The sequence below is a fragment of the Podarcis gaigeae genome (genome assembly GCF_964106915.1).
Source record: "Podarcis gaigeae genome assembly, chromosome: 2".
In the NCBI taxonomy this organism is placed as follows: Eukaryota; Metazoa; Chordata; class Lepidosauria; order Squamata; family Lacertidae; genus Podarcis; species Podarcis gaigeae.
This window is the reverse complement of record NC_139679.1, coordinates 78856520-78879525: the sequence shown is the minus strand read 5'-3', so window position 1 is coordinate 78879525 and position 23006 is coordinate 78856520. Positions and strand designations below refer to the sequence as shown.

At 42.0% G+C, this 23006-nt stretch overlaps 1 protein-coding gene across 1 annotated transcript in view; it reads left to right on the top strand.

Moving 5' to 3' along the window:
* The first annotated feature begins 4347 nt into the window (after positions 1-4347).
* Positions 4348-23006, top strand: part of VGLL4 (vestigial like family member 4) — a 102897-nt gene continuing 84238 nt past the window's right edge. Inside the window, exons 1-2 of the mRNA XM_083726872.1 lie at positions 4348-4692; positions 9928-10004. Of these exons, the coding sequence (XP_083582998.1) occupies positions 9941-10004 (64 nt within the window). The 5' untranslated portion in view covers positions 4348-4692; positions 9928-9940. The remainder of the gene's footprint in view (positions 4693-9927; positions 10005-23006) is intronic.

Sequence of the window (23006 nt, the reverse complement as noted above, 5' to 3'; positions counted from 1 at the left end):
TGCAGAGGCATGAGCCATTAGTTCCTTGATTCATCTATCTTTTGGAACACCTCATGCGCTAAGGGGGAGTGGGGGACGAGCAATGTCTGATCCAGACTCTTAAATATGCCTGTCTAGACATTTATGATATACTCATTATAATGTTATGAGAGCACCAGGTCACAGCAGGTCGCGTCTTTCAAAAACAGCACTTCAGTAATGAAATTGATATGAGAGGCAGTGTAGTACAATGGATAAAGACTTGCGGTATTATTTTGTACTAAGGGGTAGTAGAACGAAGTATGGGTGTGAGAGAAAAACAACAATAAACACTAAATCTAACCATTCCTTGGATGCAAATCTCCATTTCCAGGTACCTTCCTTCCCTTTGAGATATATAAGTGATAAATTCCATACTCAGTCCTAATGCACCTTAATTTATTGATCTGCTGCTGAAGCATTGTGCAAACATTTCCAATAAAAGATAAATGCACCAGTTATATTAATATTTCAACTAGAAAACTAATTAATAGGGAGCAAAAATGGGTTTTGCATGTAAAAATTAGTATTCAGTGTGCTATGTTTTGGGAATAAACATACTAAATGCAGCCTTTGTAGTCTGGCAGATCTCAATTCTCTGCTACATCAAAGGCTACTTTGTTATGGGATCTTGAGTTATAATAATTATGGCATGTCTGGACCATCCCGTCCCATTTACAATGTTTCTCTTACAGTTTGAATGCCATGTACAGCATTTTTAGACAACATTTGAAGGGTGTGTGTGTTTGTGTGTGTAGGGGGGACTGAACGTTTTTTCAAAGGAAACATGTTGACTTTTTTATTATTAAAAAAACACGCACTTTGGGACTTCCCCATCTCCCTGTTTATAATGGCCTGGACCCAACGAGTGAGGCTAGGCCAAGAGCATGTGCTGATCCAACAGGGTTTTTTATTTTGGTTCCTTTGAACAATTGATCCCTGTCATGTGGCAAACTGCATGCACCACTCCCTTTCAGTCTTTTAAATGTAGCCTGCAGAGGTGCTACTCAAAAAACACAACTCCCATTTGCCATGCATGGAACTAGTTTCACAGATTCATGTCTTACATCTCTACAGTCTTGCAGCACTAGAAGATGAAGTCTCTCTGCAACTAAGAACAAATCATGCAGTCAAGGCACTGATACTAAAAAGCAAGAGAAATTAACCAGTAGACTAAAATACTGGTCCACTCTTGAAAAATGAGTGCTTTGTTATGTCCCCACTTGCAAGTATGAGAAGGCAATTGTCTTATAATGTCACCAGAAAGAAGAAACTATTTAATGCCAGCATACTGCATTATTTCTTGTTGCATGCAATAATTACTATATTTCCCAACTATAACAATGTTCACAGCATATCTGGAATTAGTTTAGGTTTGATGACACAGCTTGTCTCTTATTTTTCTCTTCCAAGTAATTTTTGAAGAGTATCCTTAAGTCTTCTCACATGAACAATGTTGCCATGACTGTGGCGTGTTTCTGATAGAGTTTGACATTTTGTTGTCATCTGAGTATGGCTAGATGTCAGGCTGTATGAAGCGGCAGCTTTGCAGTTGAGCAATGCTGAAATACTTTCTCAAATTATTTGCATATGGAGCTTAGTGACTTGTTTCAGATTAAAGTTTCCTTGAAGTACATTTTATAAAGCTGATGTCAGTTGTAAACTATGACCAATAATTTTATTAAGGCAAGATGTGGATAGAGTTAAGTCACAGACCGCCACAAAAAAAAAAGCTAAAATTCCAGGTGTACTAAGATTTTGTGATACCTTTGAAATGTTTAATGAGTGGTATAACAGGTAGACATGTACACACTCCACAAGCAAACCAGGATGAATGCTCATTATGATATAACCACCTTGCAAACAAATCAGACTGAATGTTCAATAAAGACTGGGCATAGTCTAACCACAGCCTAAGCTTTATGCAAGCAAGTCAGGATGAAGGCTGTTGTCCAGGTTCTCTAGAAGACCCCTACATTTGTAATTGGATAGAAATAATCCTGTCTACTGGGAAGTTACCAGGTCAACATGGCAATCCTTGCTGAGAAATGACACACAGAAACTGCAGTGATACATCGCCATGGCCCCAAAGAAACCCCCACTTTAGCATAGGATCAAAGAATCACAGAATTGTGGAGTTGGAAGGAACCCCCAGGGCAATCTATTTGAACCCCCTGCAATTCAGGAATCTCAACTAAGGCATCCATGTCAGATGGCTTATGAACCTCCAAGGAAGGAGAGCCCACAACCTCCCAGGGCAGTCTATCCCACTGTCAAACAGCTCTTACCATCAGAAAGTTATTCCTTAAAAAAAAAAATTAATTAAATTTTATAACAATTAATGATACAAATCTAATTCATCGTGTTATTTACAATTTTTCTCCCTCCCCTTCTCTAGACTTCCCTCAACCCCCCCCCTCTGCTGAGTTTTATTTATTGTAGCCTGCTTTTTCTACACAAAAATAAAATCCCTTATTGTTTCTCTAAAATATCTGTTACTCAAAGGAAGTTGTGAAGGTTTATTCAAATCCTGCCAGTGAATCCAGTCCATTCTGTTGTTTCTGCAAATAAATTGTAAATGGTTCCCAGACTCTTTTGAAGTCCTTTTTGCCCTTCTCTTGTAGTTTGTCTGTTAGCTTAGCCAATTCTGCATAGTTCATCAGCTTTTCTTCCCATTGATCCTCTGATGCTATTTCTTCCGTCTTCCAATGTTGTACAATCAAGATTCTTGCTGCTGTTGTAGCATACATAAATAATGTCCATTTTTCTTTTGGTAGCTCTTGATATGAGATACCTAACAAAAAGGCTTCAGGGTGTTTGATGAAATTCATTTTAAACATTTTTTTCAATTCATTGTATATCATTTCCCAATATTTTTTAATGCATTTGCATTCCCACCACATATGATAAAATGTTCCTTCCTTTTCCTTACACCTCCAACATCTGTTATTTTCTTTCCTAAACATCTTTGCCATTTTCACTGGTGTGATATACCATCTATACATCATTTTCATGTAATTCTCTCATGGGCTCAGGATGTGGGACATAACATCCAACTCGAAAGTTGGGAAAAGTTATGGAAAGTTGATATAAAATTCACAGATTGCATACTATTAAGAAAGTTATTCCTGATGTTTAGTTGGAATCTCCTTTCATGTAACTTGAATCCATTGGTTTGGGTGCTATCCTCCAGAGCAGGAGAAAACAAGCTTGCTACAGTCCCCATGTGGCAGACCTTGAAGCTAAACATACCCAAGTCCCTCAACTGTTCTTCATCAGGCGTGGTTTCCAGACCTTTGATCATCTTGGTCACCCTCCCCTGCACACATCCCAGCTTCTCAATATCGTCCTTAAATTGTGGCGCCCAGAACTGAACACAGTATTCCAGGTGTGGTTTCACCAAGGCAGAATAGAGCAGGACTATTACTTCCTCCAATACTTCTGTTGATGCTGCCTAGGATAGCACTAGCTTTTTTTGCTGCTGCATCACACTGTTGACTCATGCTAAGCTTGTGGTCTACTAAGACCCTTAGTTTCTTTTCACATGTATTACTGGCAAGCCAGGTGCCTCCCCATCTTATATTGGTGCAGCTGGTTCTTCCTGCTGTACATCCTTACATTTGTCCTACTGAAATTCATTTTGCTACTTCTAGGGTCCGATTTTGTTTTTGTTTTTTTGCCAGGGTGTACTGTACTCTGACTTCCCAAGTTGCTGGGCGCAGAAATGTTGCCATGGAAACAGTAATGTCATCCGTAGGAAGCAAGCAATAATACTACCAAATGAAAGGCTGAATGAAGCTTGTTCAACTTAGTATATTCAGTGCTCTGATACATGCAACCCAAAAACGTGTGTTTTCATATGCACCTATTTCTGATGCTTTATTTCTCGGATTATTTTTGAAATGTCTGTATGTTGACTTCAAGGGCGACACAGAGCACATCCTAAATGCAGAAAAGGAGACAGGATAGAGGAACTTCCCATCTAATTGATGGGGGGGGGTTATTCCTCTCCTCCCGCCCGGAGCCCGCAGCACGTTACGCTGAAAACTCTGCTGCAAACGAGGTGGAGTCAGAGGAAAGAGGAAGAACTTGTGTGTGTGTGGGGGGGGGGGGTGTTATAAATGCCGGCGCCGACCCTCCTCCCCGGAGGGGTCACGGCAGCTCAAGGCTCCCTTCCCCAACCCGGCTCTTCCCTTCAGCTGAGGTACCTCCTGCCTCTCCCTCCCCTTTTCTACCTGCTGAGGATGTGATGTCAGGGCCTTATTATCCTAATATATGCTGATCTCATGGGCGCCGCAGCCAATGGGGCCGCGCGGCTCTCCCCACCTGCTAGGAAGAGAATTCCATCATTCTTGGAATTCTTCCCTGGGCCAGCAGCGCACGGCGGCGCGGGCTTCCTCGCGCGGCTGCTGACTCGGCAAAGGCGCGCATTGTTTGGGGAGCAGCCGCTCGCTCGCTCGCCTGCCCGCTCGCCCAATCAGCAAGCAGGGAGCTCTCTCCGGCCGGAGCCCGCGCAGCCCAGCTTGGCTGCCGGGAGTCGCAAGCGGCGCTTGGAGCAGCCGCCGCCGCCGCCGCCGGGAGCACGCTGGTCTCCGCCCCCCTCCTGGCCCGGCTCAGCTCGGCTCTGCACTGCAGGGGGGAAGCGACCCAGCAGCGCGGAGCTCGTGCAAACTGGTGAGTGAGGCGACGGAACTCTGCGCTTGCTGCAGCTCGCCGAGCCCGCTTCGCCCGGCACGCTTGGTGGGGCGGCGCGGGGCTGGGAGTGCGGGGGGGGGGGGAAAGCTTTGCTGGAGGGAGATGCGCGGACAGGCAGGCAAGCAGGCGAGGCGCACGGCCCCCTGGAGGAGGAGGAGGCGGCGGTGGCGGCGTGGAGCTGGTGGCCGGAGCCGCTCCATGCCTCTCCGAAGCAGGCCGGGTGCTTTTGCAGAGTTGTGTCTAGACTTGCCACATGCCCTGCACACTCTGTCTTCGCGCGGGCCTGGCTGCTTTTTTTGTTTTTTTGTCTGTTTGGTGGGATAACGCGCTAGAGCTGAGGCTCTCTTTAGCTCTCCTGTTTTCCTCTCAGAAATCGCCCAGAATGTTTGCAATGTTAAAAATGCATGTGCAAAAGAGCGCGGGGGGTGGGGTGGGGTGGGGGAGGGCGAGTGGCGCTATACAGATTTGCACGCTGCATTAAAAAGCAAACAAACCTCCCCCCTCCCCTTTTTTTAAAGTCGGCGCTAACTTGCCCCTGACTTAACACTAGTCCATATGCAGCCGAATTCTTTGCTCCACAGAACAATCCCTGCAGGCGACTCTTCCTTTTGCCTGATCGAGGCAGCGCTCCTTGCTGTGTTTGTGGTGAGCTCTTCCTCGCCAAGGTTCTTGCAAGATGCCTCACCCAGCTTCTAGCTGTCTCCCAGTATTTGTTTCGCGTGAGCACGTTTAACCCAACAGACGTTTTAGGACCGGCGACTTGCTGGGTGGAGCACAGAAGTAGGTGATCCCCAGTCAACTTACTGAGGGGTTAGTCAAAGAGTCCCAGGAAGGAGACAGAAGCAACGAGGGGCAAGAAAAGTATGATTTTCTAAATCTTGCAGTGGCTGTGATTTTGTCCTCCTTGAGTTGTTTCGTAGGCTGTTACCAGATGGCACATCTACCCCATTGCTCTTACTTTATGGGCCTGTTTGGACTATCCAGCTCCATTCTGGCTTCTGTTGCTTCATGGGTGCAGTTTGGCTGATTTCTTTTCTTATTTGTTCCATGTATATGGCCATAGGCTGAGGATAATCAGCCAAATTGCATTACAGTAGTATCCTAGAAGTTTTATGTCCTCTTTGCAATGCATGAAAGAAGAGGCGTCTGGTTCTCGTTCCATGAGAATAGGACTGTCGGTTCTACCTCCACCCCAGTGAGTGCCATCTGCATTGTTGATGAACACACCTTCTTCTCTGACAGTTGTGATGCAACTTTGATTTGAAATTCTGGACGCCTCCAGCTTGTATCATTGGGAGCTTCTTAAAGCAAAAGATCACCTGAGTTCAGAGTCTGTGAGAGACAGCGTCCAACGGTGCATGTGAAGGAATGTAAGGATGGTAAAAAAACCCTCACAGAGCAGTTTAAAAAGAAAAGCAAGGAAATGTTATCTAATTTGTCTTACCTTCTAGAAATCTTACAGTTTGATGGGAGGAGCATGAGGTGATTCTAGTGTCATATCAAAAACTTTCTCTGTGTGTTTTCTCACACAAAGCAGGACTCCTCCAACAGGGTGAACTGGCACTATGATGGTATGCTATGTCCTAAGGAAAGAAAACCGAACCAACTGGCCTGGTTTCGAAACTGAATCAGTGTAGGATTTATTTTTTTCCAGGGCAGTTTACAATTGCAGTTTAGTTTACAATTATGAGGTAGGAGTGGAAGGGCCGCAAGATTCTGCCTTCCAGCTCTTTGTGCTGACACACATATTGCTGTAACCAATATTTCTGGCAGGTGAGCCCATGTTAACAGAAGAATGGATGCAGATCAATGGCTCCCACCACAAATACAATTCTTTTTTCCTGTGGTAGTAATGAAGAATGACAATTCTGGTCCAAAAGCACGCTTTTCATGTTGAAAGAACCATAAAGCCTTAAAATCCACTTTGCTGCCCTGAAGGTAGAATCTTTCATGGTCAAACATTTATAACCAAATTATAGTCTGAGACAGTTGGAGAGTAGGCGAGACCAAGACACACCATTCTGGAAGCTCTTGCGAGATGAGCCTTACTTTTGTGGAGGTTTCTGTATGCATTTTGTGGGACATCTTCCACAATATTAAATTCATGCTCTTACCTGTATTTCTTTTATTCTTAGACTATGGCATTATTATGTGTAAAGTATTTGTTGAAGTTGCTGAAACCTATCCTGTTTCTAGTTTCTAAATAATTGCATTTCCAAGGAGCTCAAGGTAGCAGATATGGTTCTCCTGCTTCCAGTCTTATTCTCACAACAACACTGAGTTAGTAACCTGCCCAAGGCCACCTCTCCTCATAGCTGATTTGAATTTGAGTCTCCTTACTTCTAGGTGGATACTTTAACTCAAGCTTCCCTAATCATGTCCCCTCCAAATGTTTTGAATTACAGTTCCCACCATCTCTGACCATTTGACAAGGTTGAGAATTGTAGTCCAGAGCATCTGAAGGATGCTAGGCTTGGAGGTCTGCTTCTTAATCACTGCAGCACACTGGCCTCATGTAAAATTATTTGTAAGCAGTCATGACACATGATACATGAGCAATGCTAATTTTTGTAGCTTTTGAGCATGTGTAGGCTTGTGATATTTCATTTGGGATAAAAGAGTAGAATGATGTGGGGTTATTCTTTTAAAAACAGAAGGGGTATTCCCTTAATGCCTTATTGGAAATTCCAAGAGATACATGTCAAGTTGATGTGGCAAAAAGAGAGCCTCCGAAAATGCTCTTTCAGGCATTTTAAACTATGTAGAATCAATATTTGGAGGAGGGATTGGTTTCACAAAGGGAGTCCTCACCCTTGACCTCAACCCAGTGACTGACTGTGTTGTGCAGAGCCGATCAATTCATCTGCATGTTGTGTGCATGGCACATCTGTGCTTCGAGCCTGCTGAGCTGATCCACATGTGGAGATTGACCCTAAAGCCATGTACAGACCGGTAGAAGCAGCAGTAGTTTAGGTACTCATGGTCTATATTAGAAAGCTGTCACTGACCACAAATGAGTCAACTCATCGTCCATCTTTGCAGGTTGCCAGATTTATAGGTCTGAAGGTCTGTAGCAGGGCTAACAAGACCATGAATGAGAGCCAACGTGTTGCATTTGGTTACATTTGCCTAGGTGAGGTTAAGTTGCTAGAATAGGGCCAAATCTGTTTGCTCCATGGAACTATACTGCTGTGTATCATAGAATCATAGAATAGAATCATAGAATCATAGAGTTGGAATAGACCACAAGGGCCATCGAGTCCAACCCCCTGCCAAGCAGGAAACACCATCAGAGCACTCCTGACATATGGTTGTTAAGCCTCTGCTTAAAGACTTCCAAAGAAGGAGACTCCACCACACTCCTTGGCAGCAAATTCCACTGTCGAACAGCTCTTACTGTCAGGAAGTTCTTCCTAATGTTTAGGTGGAATCTTCTTTCTTGTAGTTTGGATCCATTGCTCCGTGTCCGCTTCTCTGGAGCAGCAGAAAACAACCTTTCTCCCTCGTCTATGTGACATCCTTTTATATATTTGAACATGGCTATCATATCACCCTTAACCTCCTCTTCTCCAGGCTAAACATGCCCAGCTCCCTTAGCCGTTCTTCATAAGGCATCATTACCAGGCCTTTGACCATTTTGGTTGCCCTCCTCTGGACACGTTCCAGTTTGTCAGTGTCCTTCCTGAACTGTGGTGCCCAGAACTGGACACAGTACTCCAGGTGAGGTCTGACCAGAGCAGAATACAGTGGCACTATTACTTCCCTTGATCTAGATGCTATACTCCTATTGATGCAGCCCAGAATTTTATTGGCTTTTTTAGCTGCCGTGTCACACTGTTGGCTCATGTCAAGTTTGTGGTCAACCAAGACTCCTAGATCCTTTTCACATGTACTGCTCTCAAGCCAGGTGTCACCCATCTTGTATTTGTGCCTCTCATTTTTTTTGCCCAAGTGCAATACTTTACATTTCTCCCTGTTAAAGTTCATCTTGTTTGTTTTGGCCCAGTTCTCTAATCTGTCAAGGTCGTTTTGAAGTGTGATCCTGTCCTCTGGGGTGTTAGCCACCCCTCCCAGTTTGGTGTCATCTGCAAATTTGATCAGGATGCCCTTGAGTCCATCATCCAAGTCGTTGATAAAGATGTTGAATAAGACCGGGCCCAAGACAGAACCCTGTGGCACCCCACTAGTCACTCTTCTCCAGGATGAAGAGGAACCATTGATGAGCACCCTTTGGGTTCGGTCATATTTATTGTTTCTGCCATCTTTGTTGCAATAGTTGTCTTTATAATTTTTGAAACTTTTGAGACAGGGATTTTTGTGTGCTCCCGAAAGAGCTAGGAATTGACTTCAAATTCCTAGCACCAGCCTAGAAAATTGGGTTACCTGGGACATCCAGAGCTATTGTTTGGATTTGTTAAATGTGCTTTATTCGTGTGCTGCATACCAACAGTGATTTGTTTGCTGCAGTGCTCTTGGAAGTGAGTTGGCTTATTAAAAGATCAAACAAAGGGTTCCCATGATCATCTTATCCATTCCATTTAATGAAAACAATCATGAGGTGTTCACAGTAGTTCCTACAATCTGAACACTGAAGCGTCCCCTCCCCTTGCCTGTTTTAGGGAGGAGTGTAAAGACACCTGCAATGCAGTTCGGAAGCTGTGACTACAAAATGAATTTTCCAACAGAGCCATTTTCGGCAACCAGCAAGGCATGTGGTGGGTCAGTGGTTCAACTTCCAGCCTTGAAAGTAGTTGCCAGGAAGTAATATTTCCACAGTTACATCTCTTTTTTTACAGTCTTGTTTGGGCATGTTTAAGTCTTAGGCGCCTATGGTTGCTGGCTCTGTTCTAGATCAGAACTTTCTAGTGGAAGTTGAAGAATTGCATTGCTCCTAGCTTGTAGATGAGAATGACTCTAGATTGCACAGGTATCTCTTCAGTTACTCAGTGAGGACTGTTAGTCATTCAATCCCAACCCATGATAAATGGCGTTGTGATCACCCAGAAGAAACTGTTACACATTGCACTATGATTTGGTTGCAGAGGAACTAATTAAAAACAGAGATTTGAAATACATGCAGATATTTCGTCTTAATTCTTGCTCTCCGCTTGTCAAAGAAGTCTCTGCTTTACTATTTTCTGTAGCAATGAGATGTTTTTCTCACTTTATTTTTCACGTTTCAGAAAGTTACAAAATATTTCTCTTTTTATTCAGGATCCTGCCAGGAATGGAGACTCCACTGGATGTTTTGTCAAGAGCAGCATCCCTTGTGCATGCTGATGATGAAAAACGTAAGCCTAAAGTTGAACTTTTGTCTTCGTCTTAAGGTTTGGTACGGTAGTCATTGTGCATCCATGCTGTTGACTTACATGACTGTAAAGGTAAAGGACCCCTGACAGTTAAGTTCAGTCACGAACGACTCTGGGGTTGCGGCACTCATCTCGCTTTACTGGCTGAGGGAGCCGACGTTTGTTCGCAGACAGTTTGTCCGGGTCATGTGGCCAGCATGACTAAGCTGCTTCTGGCGAAACCAGAGCAGCACACGGAATACATGAAAGTAAAAGTAAAGGTAAAGATAAGGGACCCCTGAACGTTAGGTCCAGTCGTGGACGACTCTGGGGTTGCGGCGCTCACCTCGCTTTACTGGCCAAGGGAGCCGGTGTACAGCTTCCGGGTCATGTGGCCAGCATGACTAAGCCGCTTCTGGTGAACCAGAGCAGCACACGGAAATGCCGTTTACCTTCCCGCCGGGGCGGTACCTATTTATCTACTTGCACTTTGTGCTTTCAAACTGCTAGGTTGGCAGGAGCAAGGACCAAGCAACAGGAGCTCACCTGGTCGCGGGGATTTGAACCTCTGACCTTTTGATCGGCAAGCCGTAGGCTCTGTGGTTTAACCCCAGCGCCACCCACATCCCTCTATATGACTGTAGTTCATGTATAAAATGCACAGATTGAAAGATGTTAAAGAAATTATTTTGGTGTGAATGAAACAAAATATCCTAGTTGGTTTCTAAATAGATTCTCACTTTGCTCGTTGTGTTGCCTTTCTTGTGTGTAAGACAGAAACCTTTGTGGACATTTCAATGATTAAAAAAAGACTTGAAAGCTAGAGGGGGAAATTTCCTTTTCCTAAATGTAGATTGGGGAGATACAGTGCAAATGAAATAGAGTACATGGGTTATATTGTCTGGATGAAGCAGCAGGCGTTGGCCTCCTCTTGCAATCCCACATTAAGACTTTCTTGGCCTGCCCATAATTGGTTAAGATTAAGTTTCAGAGAATCATAGAGTTGGAAGGGACCTTGAGGGTCATCTAGTCCAACCCTCTGCCATGCAGGTATGGTTTCCCTAACATGGGGCTTAAATCCACAACCCTGAGATTAAGAGTCTTGTGCTCTGCCTAATGAGCTATTGGTCAGAGTAAGTTTGTGTTAAACCAATTTGTTTACTAAGGAAATCCCCAAAATATGTGATCTTACATTGAAGCAAATGCTTACTACAGTGGTACCTCGGGTTACAGACGCTTCAGGTTACAGATGCTTCAGGTTATAGACTCCGCTAACCCAGAAATATTACCTCGGGTTAAGAACTTTTGCTTCAGGATGAGAATGGAAATCGAGCAGCAGTGCGGCGGCAGCGGGAGGCCCCATTAGCTAAAGTGGTACCTCAGGTTAAGAACAGTTTCAGGTTAAGAATGGACCTCTAGAACGAATTAAGTTCTTAACCCGAGGTACCACTGTATTACATAATTTGAGTGAAGCGTTGAGTCACTGAAAGCAAGCAGGAAAATGGCTCATTTCCCATTGGTGGGCAGCGAATTGCTTAGTGTGAAGATCTTCATTTGTTCCAGGAGGCATTCACCCTGAAAAACTGTATTATTACAGGCTTCCTTAAGGGTTGGTGAGAAAGAAAGTACTGAAGGTGTAAAATTCCACATTTAAATTATTGCAAACATTGCTGTTGACGTTGGCCTGTGTCCGTTTGCTTCTACTGTGTTCCGAGTATTGTACAAATAGTTATCAAACAATGAATGGTGGCAGTTTGCCTGTTACATCTGCTTGGATTAGTACTGAATAAATCTGTGAATATACACAGCGGTTTATTGATTTCTCCAAACCTTTTTGGAAATTGTTCCATGCTTGGCTTTGCCTTGTATTCAACCTTTTTTTAAACATGGATAGTCTCTATTATTAATTTCAGAAACCATATGTGTAGTTTGCCAGTACTGTGTTTTCTCTCTTTCATTTCATGCCCCTCCCTGCCTGTTTGGGCTATTTATATATTTATTATTTCTATATTATCATTATCATTATCATCATTTATACTCCTGCCTCATAACATAAGGTTCTCTGTGCAACTTGCAGTGAAGAAGAAAGAAAACAATTTGGATACAGATAAGACATAAAACAATGAATAAGAAGGACAACATAAATTCCACCCCCCACAACCCCCCCCCCAATTAAATCACCAAAGTCAAAGCACAGATTTAAAAACTGTGAGGCCCTGATTTATTTAATGCCAGCATGCATTGTGTGCAGGTTCATGCCAACCTTTCTTTTGGTTAATGACAGAATTTTAATTTGTTAGCTTGCATGTCTACTGTTCTGTTGTGTGTTCCCCATTCCTTTAAAGATGTGGACATTTCTTAATCCCTCCCAAAAGTGTGTATGTCTTTTTTCCTTTCAAAATAATTAATACTGATCTGCGAATGTTTGGGAAGGGTTTAATGGTGTATGATGCTTCATTTAAATCCCTGCCCAACTTGCTAGCATCTGTCCGATTCCTCATTATATGTGACATTGCGGTTGCAGTCATTTTTCTTCAGGGCAAGAACATAAGAGTAGAGACCTTAGTGGGAGAAAAACATATATCCATACTTTGTACCCCATATGAAACAAATGTAGAATTACTGTATAAAACAGGCTTTCTCAACCTCGCCCCTCCAGATGTTTTTGGCTTACAACACGTATGATCCCTAGCTAGCAGGACCAGCGGTCAGGGATGATGGGAATTGTAGTCTCAGAACATCTGGAGGGCCGAGGTTGAGGAAGCCTGGTATAAAAGGAACACCCTCAGGAAAAGGAAAACAGATATTAGTGTATAGAACCAGAACATCTGGCTTGTAGATGCTGAACAATTACTGTTGCAGCTTGATGGGAGAGAGCACATAAGCTATCCTAATGTAATAACTTCTATTTCCCATGAATTCATATAATGTATTAAAAAGCAACAATAGTATCTTGCTATTGTTAAGATATAAAGGGAGTGTAGCAGGGAAGGTATGAGCTAATAACAAGAAATCCAGATTGCTGGACTGACTGAAAGTTGAGACCAGTGGGTTTTGTTTTTTTAAAAAAACCCTTCTTTACAAATTGCAAAAATGCTCATGTGTAGTCTTGTTTTGTATCCAGTTGTGTATGTTTTATCACAAGGAATGTTAAAACAGTTCACAGTTTAGAGTGCAGTTGTGCCACATCAAAGCAGATTAATTTCTAGGACTGTTCTTCAAGCTCCAGTTTTACAACATGTTCCTAAACATATTTGCTTAGAAGTATGTCCTGTTGAATTCAATGGGTTTTACTTCCAGGTAGCTGATACTAGGATTGCCTTGATGAATAGAGCTGAGGTTTGTTATACCCAGATTTGTACATGGATTATTATTTATTGTTGCATTTTCACACCAGTAGTAGTACATTGTGTTGTTAACCAGAATTCCAACAGTGTAATGCAAAGAAAAGGAAATAAAGCCATTGTTTCCCATGAATTACACTGGGAAAAGTTGCTGAATTTCTGTGGATAGGATATAACATAAGCATTCACTATTTGAAAAGTGCAATATCTATAGCATCAATTGAACCTTTGACAACTGTATTTCAAAACAAATGTGAAAAATATTTAGCCATTTCCCTCCCTTAGTGGGGAATTATACTTGGTGATTATGCTAATGAGCACCAAGCTACATTATATGTCTTTAAAAAAAGAAGCGCAAGGCAGCAAAACAGACAATTGCCCCATTTTCCAGTCTATTTAACAACTTGAAAATGTAACTGTTTCTGTAATGTGTGTCTCAGCCAAATTAAGCCATACTCTCAGCATGCCAACTTCCCTCAGTTTCTGGTAACAGCTAAATAAGAGTTTAGGTAACTCACCAAATTTAATGAAACTTCTGGGCAACAGTGTTAATTTTTTGGCTTACTGTTTTTGATGTAAATTAGGATAGTGGAAAAAATTCTTTTGTCTAATCAACAAAAAAGGGAATGAAAGATAGAGTATAGAAAAGATGTGATGTATGTTTTTAAATTGTTTTTGTTTTTTATTATTATTTAAGGTTAGGGTTAGGGATTGGGTTTTGTTTTGTTTAGTTTAATGTGTTTAGTTTAATGGGTTTAGGGTGTGTTTTGTATTGTCTATATATTGTATTGTATTGTCTTTTTTCCCCTTTTCTTCTCTTTTGTCTTCTTTTCTTTTCCTTTTTTGTAATCCTTAAAAGCAATAAATATTATTTAAAAAAAAACAAAAAATAGTTATTGGGAGTATATATATATATATAAAGAAGTGTTAACATAATAATACAGTCGTACCGCCGCTTACGTATCCCTCTGCTTACATAAACTTTGGGATACATAAGCGGCAAACCTGGAAGTATATTTCTGGGTTTCTGCCGCATGCGTATGTGCAGAAGCACTCTTACGTGTGTGCGCAGAAGCAGTCCCTCCGGTTGCGGAAACCTTGGGATCCGACTGGAGCTCCAGAATGGATCCCATCTGCAACCGGAGGTAACACTGTACTAAATACTCATAAAACCTGCAACAAAATGTTGCAGTGTTGAGTGCTCTCTGAGGATATATGTTCTATTTTTCCTTCCCTAGTTGTTTTCTATTGTCCTCTGAATAGTCAGTCAGCATTCAGTCTCCGCTGAGCATGCTCAGTCATCATTAGGCTTCTTTTTTGGGGTAGTTCTTAAATTTTTTTTTGTACTTTTGCAAGTCATTAGGAATCAAAATGTTTCTTGACTATTGAAAATCTAACCAAAATTATATATTTTCTTTATTAGTTGAAAGTAGAGTGCTGCAAGGAGTAGCTGGGAAGAGTTTTAGTATTAGGAATATTGGGTAGATTTTCTTACGGTTGAATTCTCACCCCCCCCAACTATGTTATTTCTGTTCCAGCTGTTCCAGTTGCAGTAAACCACAGGAAGAGAGAGGGTTCTTGTGCTCAGATCCTCCTTGTGGGTTTTCCACAGGCATTTGGTTAACCACCAGTGTGGTTAGAGAGCCAGTGTGGTGTAGTGGTTAAGAGCGGTGTCTCGTAATCCTGGGTAACCGGGTTCGCGTCTCTGCTCCTCCACATGCAGCTGCTGGGTGACCTTGGGCCAGTCACACTTCTTTGAAGTCTCTCAGCCCCACTCACCTCACAGAGTGTCTGTTGTGGGGGAGGAAGGGAAAGGAGAATGTTAGCCGCTTTGAGACTCCTTAAAGGGAGTGAAAGGCGGGGTATCAAATCCAAACTCTTCTTCTTCTTCTTCTTCTTCTTCTTCTTCTTCTTCTTCATTATGAGAGCAGGATGCTGGACTAGCTGGCCATTGACCTGGTCCGGTAGGGTTTCCCCTGTCCCCTAAAATGCTTTTGGGGTATAGTTGTTCACTCCAAACTTCTAGGATATAGTGGATTTAAAATACAAATACTGAACCTCTTCCACATGCTGAAGTTAAAAACAAAGCATGAGTTCTGTTGTAACACCTGATAGTTGCTGAAGTAGCTTCATCTGCATAGCACATAGCAGTTGGCGTTGCATTGCACAAGATGCAAACTGTAAAACCTGTTATGGTGGAATTACTTAATGTTATGTAGTGAAGTTTCACCCTGGGCCAGCAGGGGGATACTGTATATAGTTTTCACTCAGGTCTGTAGATAGTTTTCCCTCAGGTCCGCGTCAGTTATTTTAGGCGGGAACTCTGGGCTGTTGTTGTTACAATGTTGACAGCCGGCTGCCTATAAAAGCAGGCCGGCTGAGCTGTTTGCAGTCAGTCAGTTCTATTCCAGCTTACGAAATAAAGAGCTATTTGGAGAAATCGCTGGTCGTCGGCTATGTCAACCCACAACTTAACACTTAACAAAGCCGTTATATTTGACTTCTAGTAAATGTTGAATTTGTATGTTGACCTCCAGTGAGTTTTTTTATAAAAAAAGTTAAACATCTAAAATGTAGTAGAAATGATTTTGCTGCAATGTAGTGATTAAATTCGATCTCTAATTTTGTGTTTCCTATTCCAGCAGCGAATAATCTGAAATCTGTGATTGAGAACAAAGGCAATAATACCAGTGCACAATAAAAAACCTTATTAATAGATGAGTGTTGACCCCCTTTCCACATAGTTGCTGCTACATTTAGAAGAGAGCTCTGCTTAGAATAGAACCGTCATTTGATTTAGCAACCAGTATCTTATTTTATTCCTCAGAAGCAGTACCTACCTTAAAATAGATCCAAATTGTTAACACTTGCTTAGCACAGCTTCAGCATGATCAAATGCAGAGGTCCTGTTCAGTTCATTTTCTTACTTCATTATTGTCTTGACCTGTCTGTTAAGTGAATTTGCATGGTAGGCTCGTTCGTTTTATTTTTATGCTGCCTTTCCAAAGTTAAAAACCATGCTCAAGGCGGCTTACAACATCTAAAAAATTACATAACCACAAACATAACAAAAGTAGTCATAAACAAAATATCAAAAAGCACACAAGCAAATTGAATAATTTCCACATTAATCATAAGATCCAGTAATTTGATAGAAAAAATTAACAGCAACAACCCCCCCTTAAAAAACACCCCAGCCCAAGATTCACGTAGTGTTTTCCTTATCATAGTTTAAACTAGGAGCTGTTAAACCAACTGCCACCATACAGTATCTGATGTAATCATGAAAGGGTGTTCCTTTGTAACAGGAATACAAACAAAGCATAATGCAAACATGTCACTGCAAAGTTCAAGTTGATTAACGAAGCTTCATCTTAGATGTAGTGTTTGCTCAGGCAAATGGAAAACAACTTTGTTTAGGTAGATGAGGGATTTTAGGTATCTTGGTGCCAAGGTGCCTAGGACTGTGTATGTCTGTACCAGCACCTTGGACTTGACCTGGTAGCTGATGGGCAGCCAGATCAGTCCTGTTCCTGACCTGGAAGGTTGAAGGTTAGCCAGCTATCCCTGGTTTAAATATATAGACCAGGGTTTCCCAAACTTAGGTCTCTAGCTGTTTTTGGACTACAATTCCTATCATCCCTGACCACTGCTCCTGCCAGCTAGGGATGATAGGAGTTGTAGTCTAACAGCAGCTGGAGACGGAAGTTTGGGAAACCCTGAAATAGACCTTGGCTTGTAGTCTGTTTTGCAAGGGTTATATACATTGTTTATACCCTAGCCTTAACCTTATTCCCATCTCAAAGAAACTATACCAAATGAAGTTGTATAGTCATGAGATAAGTATGCATTAATGAAAAAGGGTTTTTAGAAATTGCGAATAGATATTTTTATGTATATTTGGTTTGGGTATAGTACTTCTGTGTTCCTCTGTCTAGGAGGAAACTGTGGCCACCAGCAATTGCTAAATTCATTTGAATGTAATTTCAGGATCCCATGACTGCTACATTATTACCATCCTCATTAAGAAGCTTCATAAAATAAATTATCTCGGCATTGCACCAAAAAATAATACAATGCTACGATAAAAAATCCACACTAATCTTAAAAATCCATTCAACATAAAGGCCAAGTACAAACAACTTTCATGGGTTTCTAGCATGGAGCAACACTTAATTTGTCAGCAGCAGGTAGATTCTTAATCAGGTCTCTATAAATGAGAAAGCCACATCCCATTAAGGAGACTCCGTTGTAGGCTGTATAGCCATCCACTTACATTCTGCATTACATGGAGATATGCTTGTGGCAGTGGTGTCTGCTTCTGTTTTGGTGCTGGAGCAGTGCTAGATGCATCACTAGGTAGAAGTGTGAACCTACTTGCCTTTCCCAAGGCTGTTTATGAAGTTTTGTGCTCTTGGAATTCTGAGCTGCCTTGTTCTAGGAAGTAGTACAGTACTATTTTGAGCTTGCATGAGCTGAGTTGTCTGACAGCAACAATGAGATTTTAACATCAGATAAGCCTCCATAATTCCCTTTATTTGTTTGTCCATTAGTCTGCATCCTGCTCAAGTTGCAAGTGGAATGGAATTTCTCTGGACTGTGTTTACCATTTTCCTCCACTAACCCTTCTCTTGTCAGCTGGAAATGCAGCATCAGTGCAAAAACAAGGAAGGCATGTGACCATAAGAAAAATAAGGTATAGCTGCTGTTGCACTTAAATGGATGGGATCCGGAAATCTGATACAAGAATTTTCACATGTGTACAACAACCTTTAAAGAACAACCACCTTCAAGTTGTTGTTTTTTTTAATAAATATTTATTAAGAATTTTTATAAGAAAAAAGCATAAATAACAAACAACATTGCTTATGTCATACACAAAATTTCATAACTCATTTGGACTTCCTCACGTCTCCCGCTCCCACTTACATTGTTAAAAAGTTTTTCCAAGCAAATTATCGTCTTGTTTACAATCTTATATCCACTCATTTAAATATAATCTGATAGTTCTCCCAAAGGATTTGTCTTTTCCTTAATCTCACTTATCATCTAATTTCAATCTAGTTTAGTGGTGGCCAATTATTTATGATCAAGCATCCTTCTTAACATTCAATCAAATTACAATATTTTTGTAAATAAGTTTTAAATTTCTTCCAATCTTCTTCCATCCTTTCTTCTCCCAGGTCTCGGATTCTGCCGGTCATCTCTGCCAGTGACCACCTTCAAGTTGATGTGTGGCAACTAGGAAATGCCCCCAATATTTCCCAATAGTGTTCATATTCTGACATTAAGCAAACCATCTTGCAAACATGAGGCTTGTTCTAGCATGTACCTTCTGGCAACAGGGCTCTTCAGGCACAGGAAACTTGACGATGGTGGATGGGAGGATGTGGCAGTGACCTGATTGTCCCTGGGATGCAGGGTTCCCTAGCATGGGCCCTCCAGAGGTTTTGGACAACAACTTCCATCACCGACCGTTGGCTACGTCATCAGCTGGTGCTGATGGGAGTTGTAGTCCAAAACACTTGGAAGGCACCAAGTTTGGAAAGTCTGAATAACAATTGAGCCTAGACAGTCCATTTTTATTGGCAGAGCTTACATATTTTTTAATTTGGTATGCACATTAGTAACATTTCCATTCCTTATTTTTTAAACTTGGGTCTTTTAAAAGTTTGAAAGAGAAAAGGCCCCCAATCAGAAATAATGTTATGGTTACTGCCTACTTGGAGGGGGGGCAACTGAACTGTTTGCTTGTGTAAATGACTTCTGTGCCACTTTAGGGCCTTAAATCTTCCCAAAGTGACGTACAGTATCCCCCCCCCGGCCCCAACAAAATAGAAACATCGGAAATAGTCCTTCCTTATGTGCCTGAGGGTCCAGCGCCGAGGGCCATCTGGTGGTTCTCTCGCTGTGAGAAGTGAGGTTACGTGGAACCAGGCAGAGGGCCTTCTCAGTAGTGGTGTCTGCCCTGTGGAACGCCCTCCCATCAGATGTCAAAGAAATAAACAACTATATGACATTTAGAAGACATCTGAAGGCAGCCCTGTTTAAGGAAGTTTTTAATGTCTGATGTTGTATTGTTTATTATTCAGTGGAAGCTGCACAGAGTTGCCGGGGAAACCCAGCCAGATGGGCAGGGTATAAATAATAAATTATTATTATTATTATTATTAGGGTGAAGGCCAGTGCTTTCCCCCCTAGAAAAATAGGTGCTGGTACAGTAAGTTGTTACAGTAAGTGCCACACTTTTTAACAACAACGAAAAGAGGTGCTGGTACTACGTACCCTAGAGTACCTCTGAAAAAAGCACTGGTGAAGGCAGTCTTTCAAACAAGTCACCCCCAAACTGCTTTAAGAATATCAGTCAGTAGGTCTGTGTTCTGAATTTTTTTAAAAAAATATACTTTGTTAGTAAATTGTGGGTTATATTCAGGACTCAATGTATTGAATGAAAGAAATGAAAGAATTTTAGTTACTGTATTTTTCACCCCATAGGGCGCACCGGCCCATAGGGCGCACCTAGGTTTTGGGGGGGGGGAAATAAAGAAAAAAAATTATTTCCCCCCCAGGTGCGGGGCTTTGGCGGGGGAAGCCCGAGCAGAACAGGCTGCTATCCGCAAGCCGTGGGAGAGCTTCCTGAAGCCTGGAGGGCGAGAGGGGTCAGTGCGCACCGATCCCCCTTGTTCTCCAGGCTTCAGCGAAAGCCTGCATTCGGCCCATAGGACACACACACATTTCCCCTTCATTTTTAGAGGGGGAAAAGTGCATCCTATAGGGCGAAAAATACGGTATTCCCGTTCTTCAGTTTCATTGGGTCAATTCTTGAGTAGGACTAGCATTAGATGCAGCCCAGATTTGTACTGCTTATGAGTAAATAAACAATGCCGAAGCTATGGTTTTGTAGAATAATACTGATCAAGCGTTATTTACACACATACAGAAGATCAGACTAAAATATGTTAATCTGGTCGGATTACTTGACAACAGACTCCCTCCCCTCCCCCCCCCGCACATAACTGACATATCATATTATCATGAGCTGCTCTACTGACCTAAATGCAAACAGGTTGACATTTGATCACATCTGTTGCTTTCTCACAGGCCAGATTTTAGCTTTTAGCTCTATTTGATTGTTGTTGAGCTGGGCAGCTACCATGTTCCATAGACAACATTTTTGGTCTTGTGACCACTTTTAAAGATATGGCACTTCCCACTTTTTGAACTATATTAGAATGTTTCTTTCAGCCTAATCCCAGCTGCCTGGGGACAATATTGTGTACCCTGCTGGAGATCCCTGTTCTATAGTGTCAGGTGCTGGTGATGGTTGCTCGTGAGTAATGACCTGACCTGTCTTTTACAGGACTCTGACCTGTCTTTTACAAGTTTTATTGCGCAAACTATTTACAGTACAGATCTACCAAGTTCATGTCCATCTCTGTCACTTGCAGAATCCAGAAGTGGCCCCTTCCAGCTTCTCCCCCAACATAAGAACTTCAGCACCCCAAGTCTGCTCCTCCCCTCCTTGCGTGTCACCCCTCTGTGCGTTCCTCCTGGCCAGCCTGGCTCTTAGCAGCATCCTTGAGCCTTTCTCCACTTGGCTGGCCCCTTCCCTCTCTTCCCCACTGGAGGTGTGGCTTTTCTCACCGCTGGAGGAAGAGGAACTGCTCCTCAGGAATTTCGGAGGCTTTCTGTATCCCAACGGCCCCCCTGCCTCCCTCCCTAGTTCTGATGCCAGTCCCCTGACATATAGCAACAATGAAACCATCGAAGTGATATGTGTTGTTAATACTAATTGTAGTATTTAGAACCCAGAATGCTTTAGAAGAAACCATAAGATTGTCAAATTGAACCTTTTAGCCAAAGGCAGAAGACTGCATATAACCGTCCCCTTACAGAACAACCTAAAATGCCATCAAACCCAATGTGTGTATTTCAAAATGGTAGGCATTAAACATTTTGGCCCCATTTCAGGGAAAGCTGTGTCGTATCTAGGTACTGTTTGAATTTATATAATTTTCAACATTAGGTCATCCCAAGCGTTTTAAAGAAAATTTAAATCCAGTGATCTTGCTTGGATCAGTGTGTCTGTAAATGTGGCAGCTCTTCACATCCCAGAAAGGGGGAAGGACTTCAAGGTATTGGGTACTCTGCTTAATGCTGTTAACTTTTGGGAAGAGCCTGACCATTCCTTGCAATTTGTTACTCACCAAGTGTAGTCCAAAAGACCCATCAAGGGCTGTAAAAATCCCTGTGTTTACTTGGAACTTCAAAAAATGAGGGTGGCCATGTAGATTGGGGGGCGGGGGCCAGTTTTATCCAGATATGTTGAACTATCCAAACTGAAAGGTGCTTTCTGTTTACCTTACAGAGTGAAAGAGAAGGTTCCAATGAACTGTACTATTTTCATCTGCCCAAAAGATATTTGGGTTTTTGTTCGTCAAACATTGCCCCTCCCCTCTTGCTACAAGGCATATTGCCTTTTTGAAAACAAGGGGATTTCAAACACACTTTGTAATGCCACGTTCAAAGGAAATCAAGATGCCCTTGGGGAAGCCTAACTCCTTGGCCATGTCTAACAAAATCCTTTGGATCCTGGCCAAGTAATTAAAAGGATATTATACAAGTATAGTGTATAAATGGTTCAGGCAAAGTGGTGTAATGTTAAGCTTCTAGATACTTTTGGGTAGCATCTGTTGGGGTTTTAAATGAGAAGAGTGCGTGTTCATTGTTTTACAGACTACAATTGTCATAGTTAAATTATTTTTAAGGAAAGCATTCTCCATGGAAACTTGCCCTCTGACCTTGGGTTTTTCATGTTTAAATGGACCTGAGCTTGTTTCTCTATAAACCTATTGGTTGATTCAGTCTGACGTAATGACGGCATTCAGATTGATCATATTTCAGCTTCATGACCTGAACTGAAAATGAGCCCTCTACACTCAAAAGAGGCAACTTTGCTCCTTCTTTCATGTAGGTGGGGAAATGACCCAGAAAGCTGGAGTTGACCTTAATTTCCAGTGTGGATGTAGAAGGAACCTATGGTTAATGGCTTCCAAGCAAGCCAGGATCTGACAGGCAGCCAACTTTAAACCATAGCTTGATATCCCGGTTTATTTGAAAGCTATTAACCATAATTTCCTAGTGTGGATGAAATGGGGAGCTGTGGATAAATGTGGCTTCCTTCCCTGTGTGTACAAATGTGGGAGCAAAAGCAGCTGTGTGCAGGGGGTTTGTTCATATCTCTGCTTATTAAACTGAGGTATGATGGTCCAAGCATGGCCAGCATGTTGCTTCAAGATGAAAATCAAATGCAGATCATAATTTTTTAATGCGCTTGTGTAACACTTAAGGGAATGTCTTTCTCAATTACAAGCATATACTCTTTCTAAATAATAAACTAGGTAATAGAAATGAATATCGGTATCATTATTTTAATAATAGTAACTATATGTATAATCCACCCCTGAACCCAAAGGTTCCCAGGGTAGTATGCAACGTTTCATTAAATGTAATGCAAAGCATTAAAATGTAGTATACAACAGGTGACATAAAAATAATAAAATCAGTAAACAGCTGCAAAAGAATCAGTCTTTAAACCAGCCATTTCTGTAGGGCTGAACAAGAATGAATGTCATAAGTGTGCACCCTACAGATCTCTATT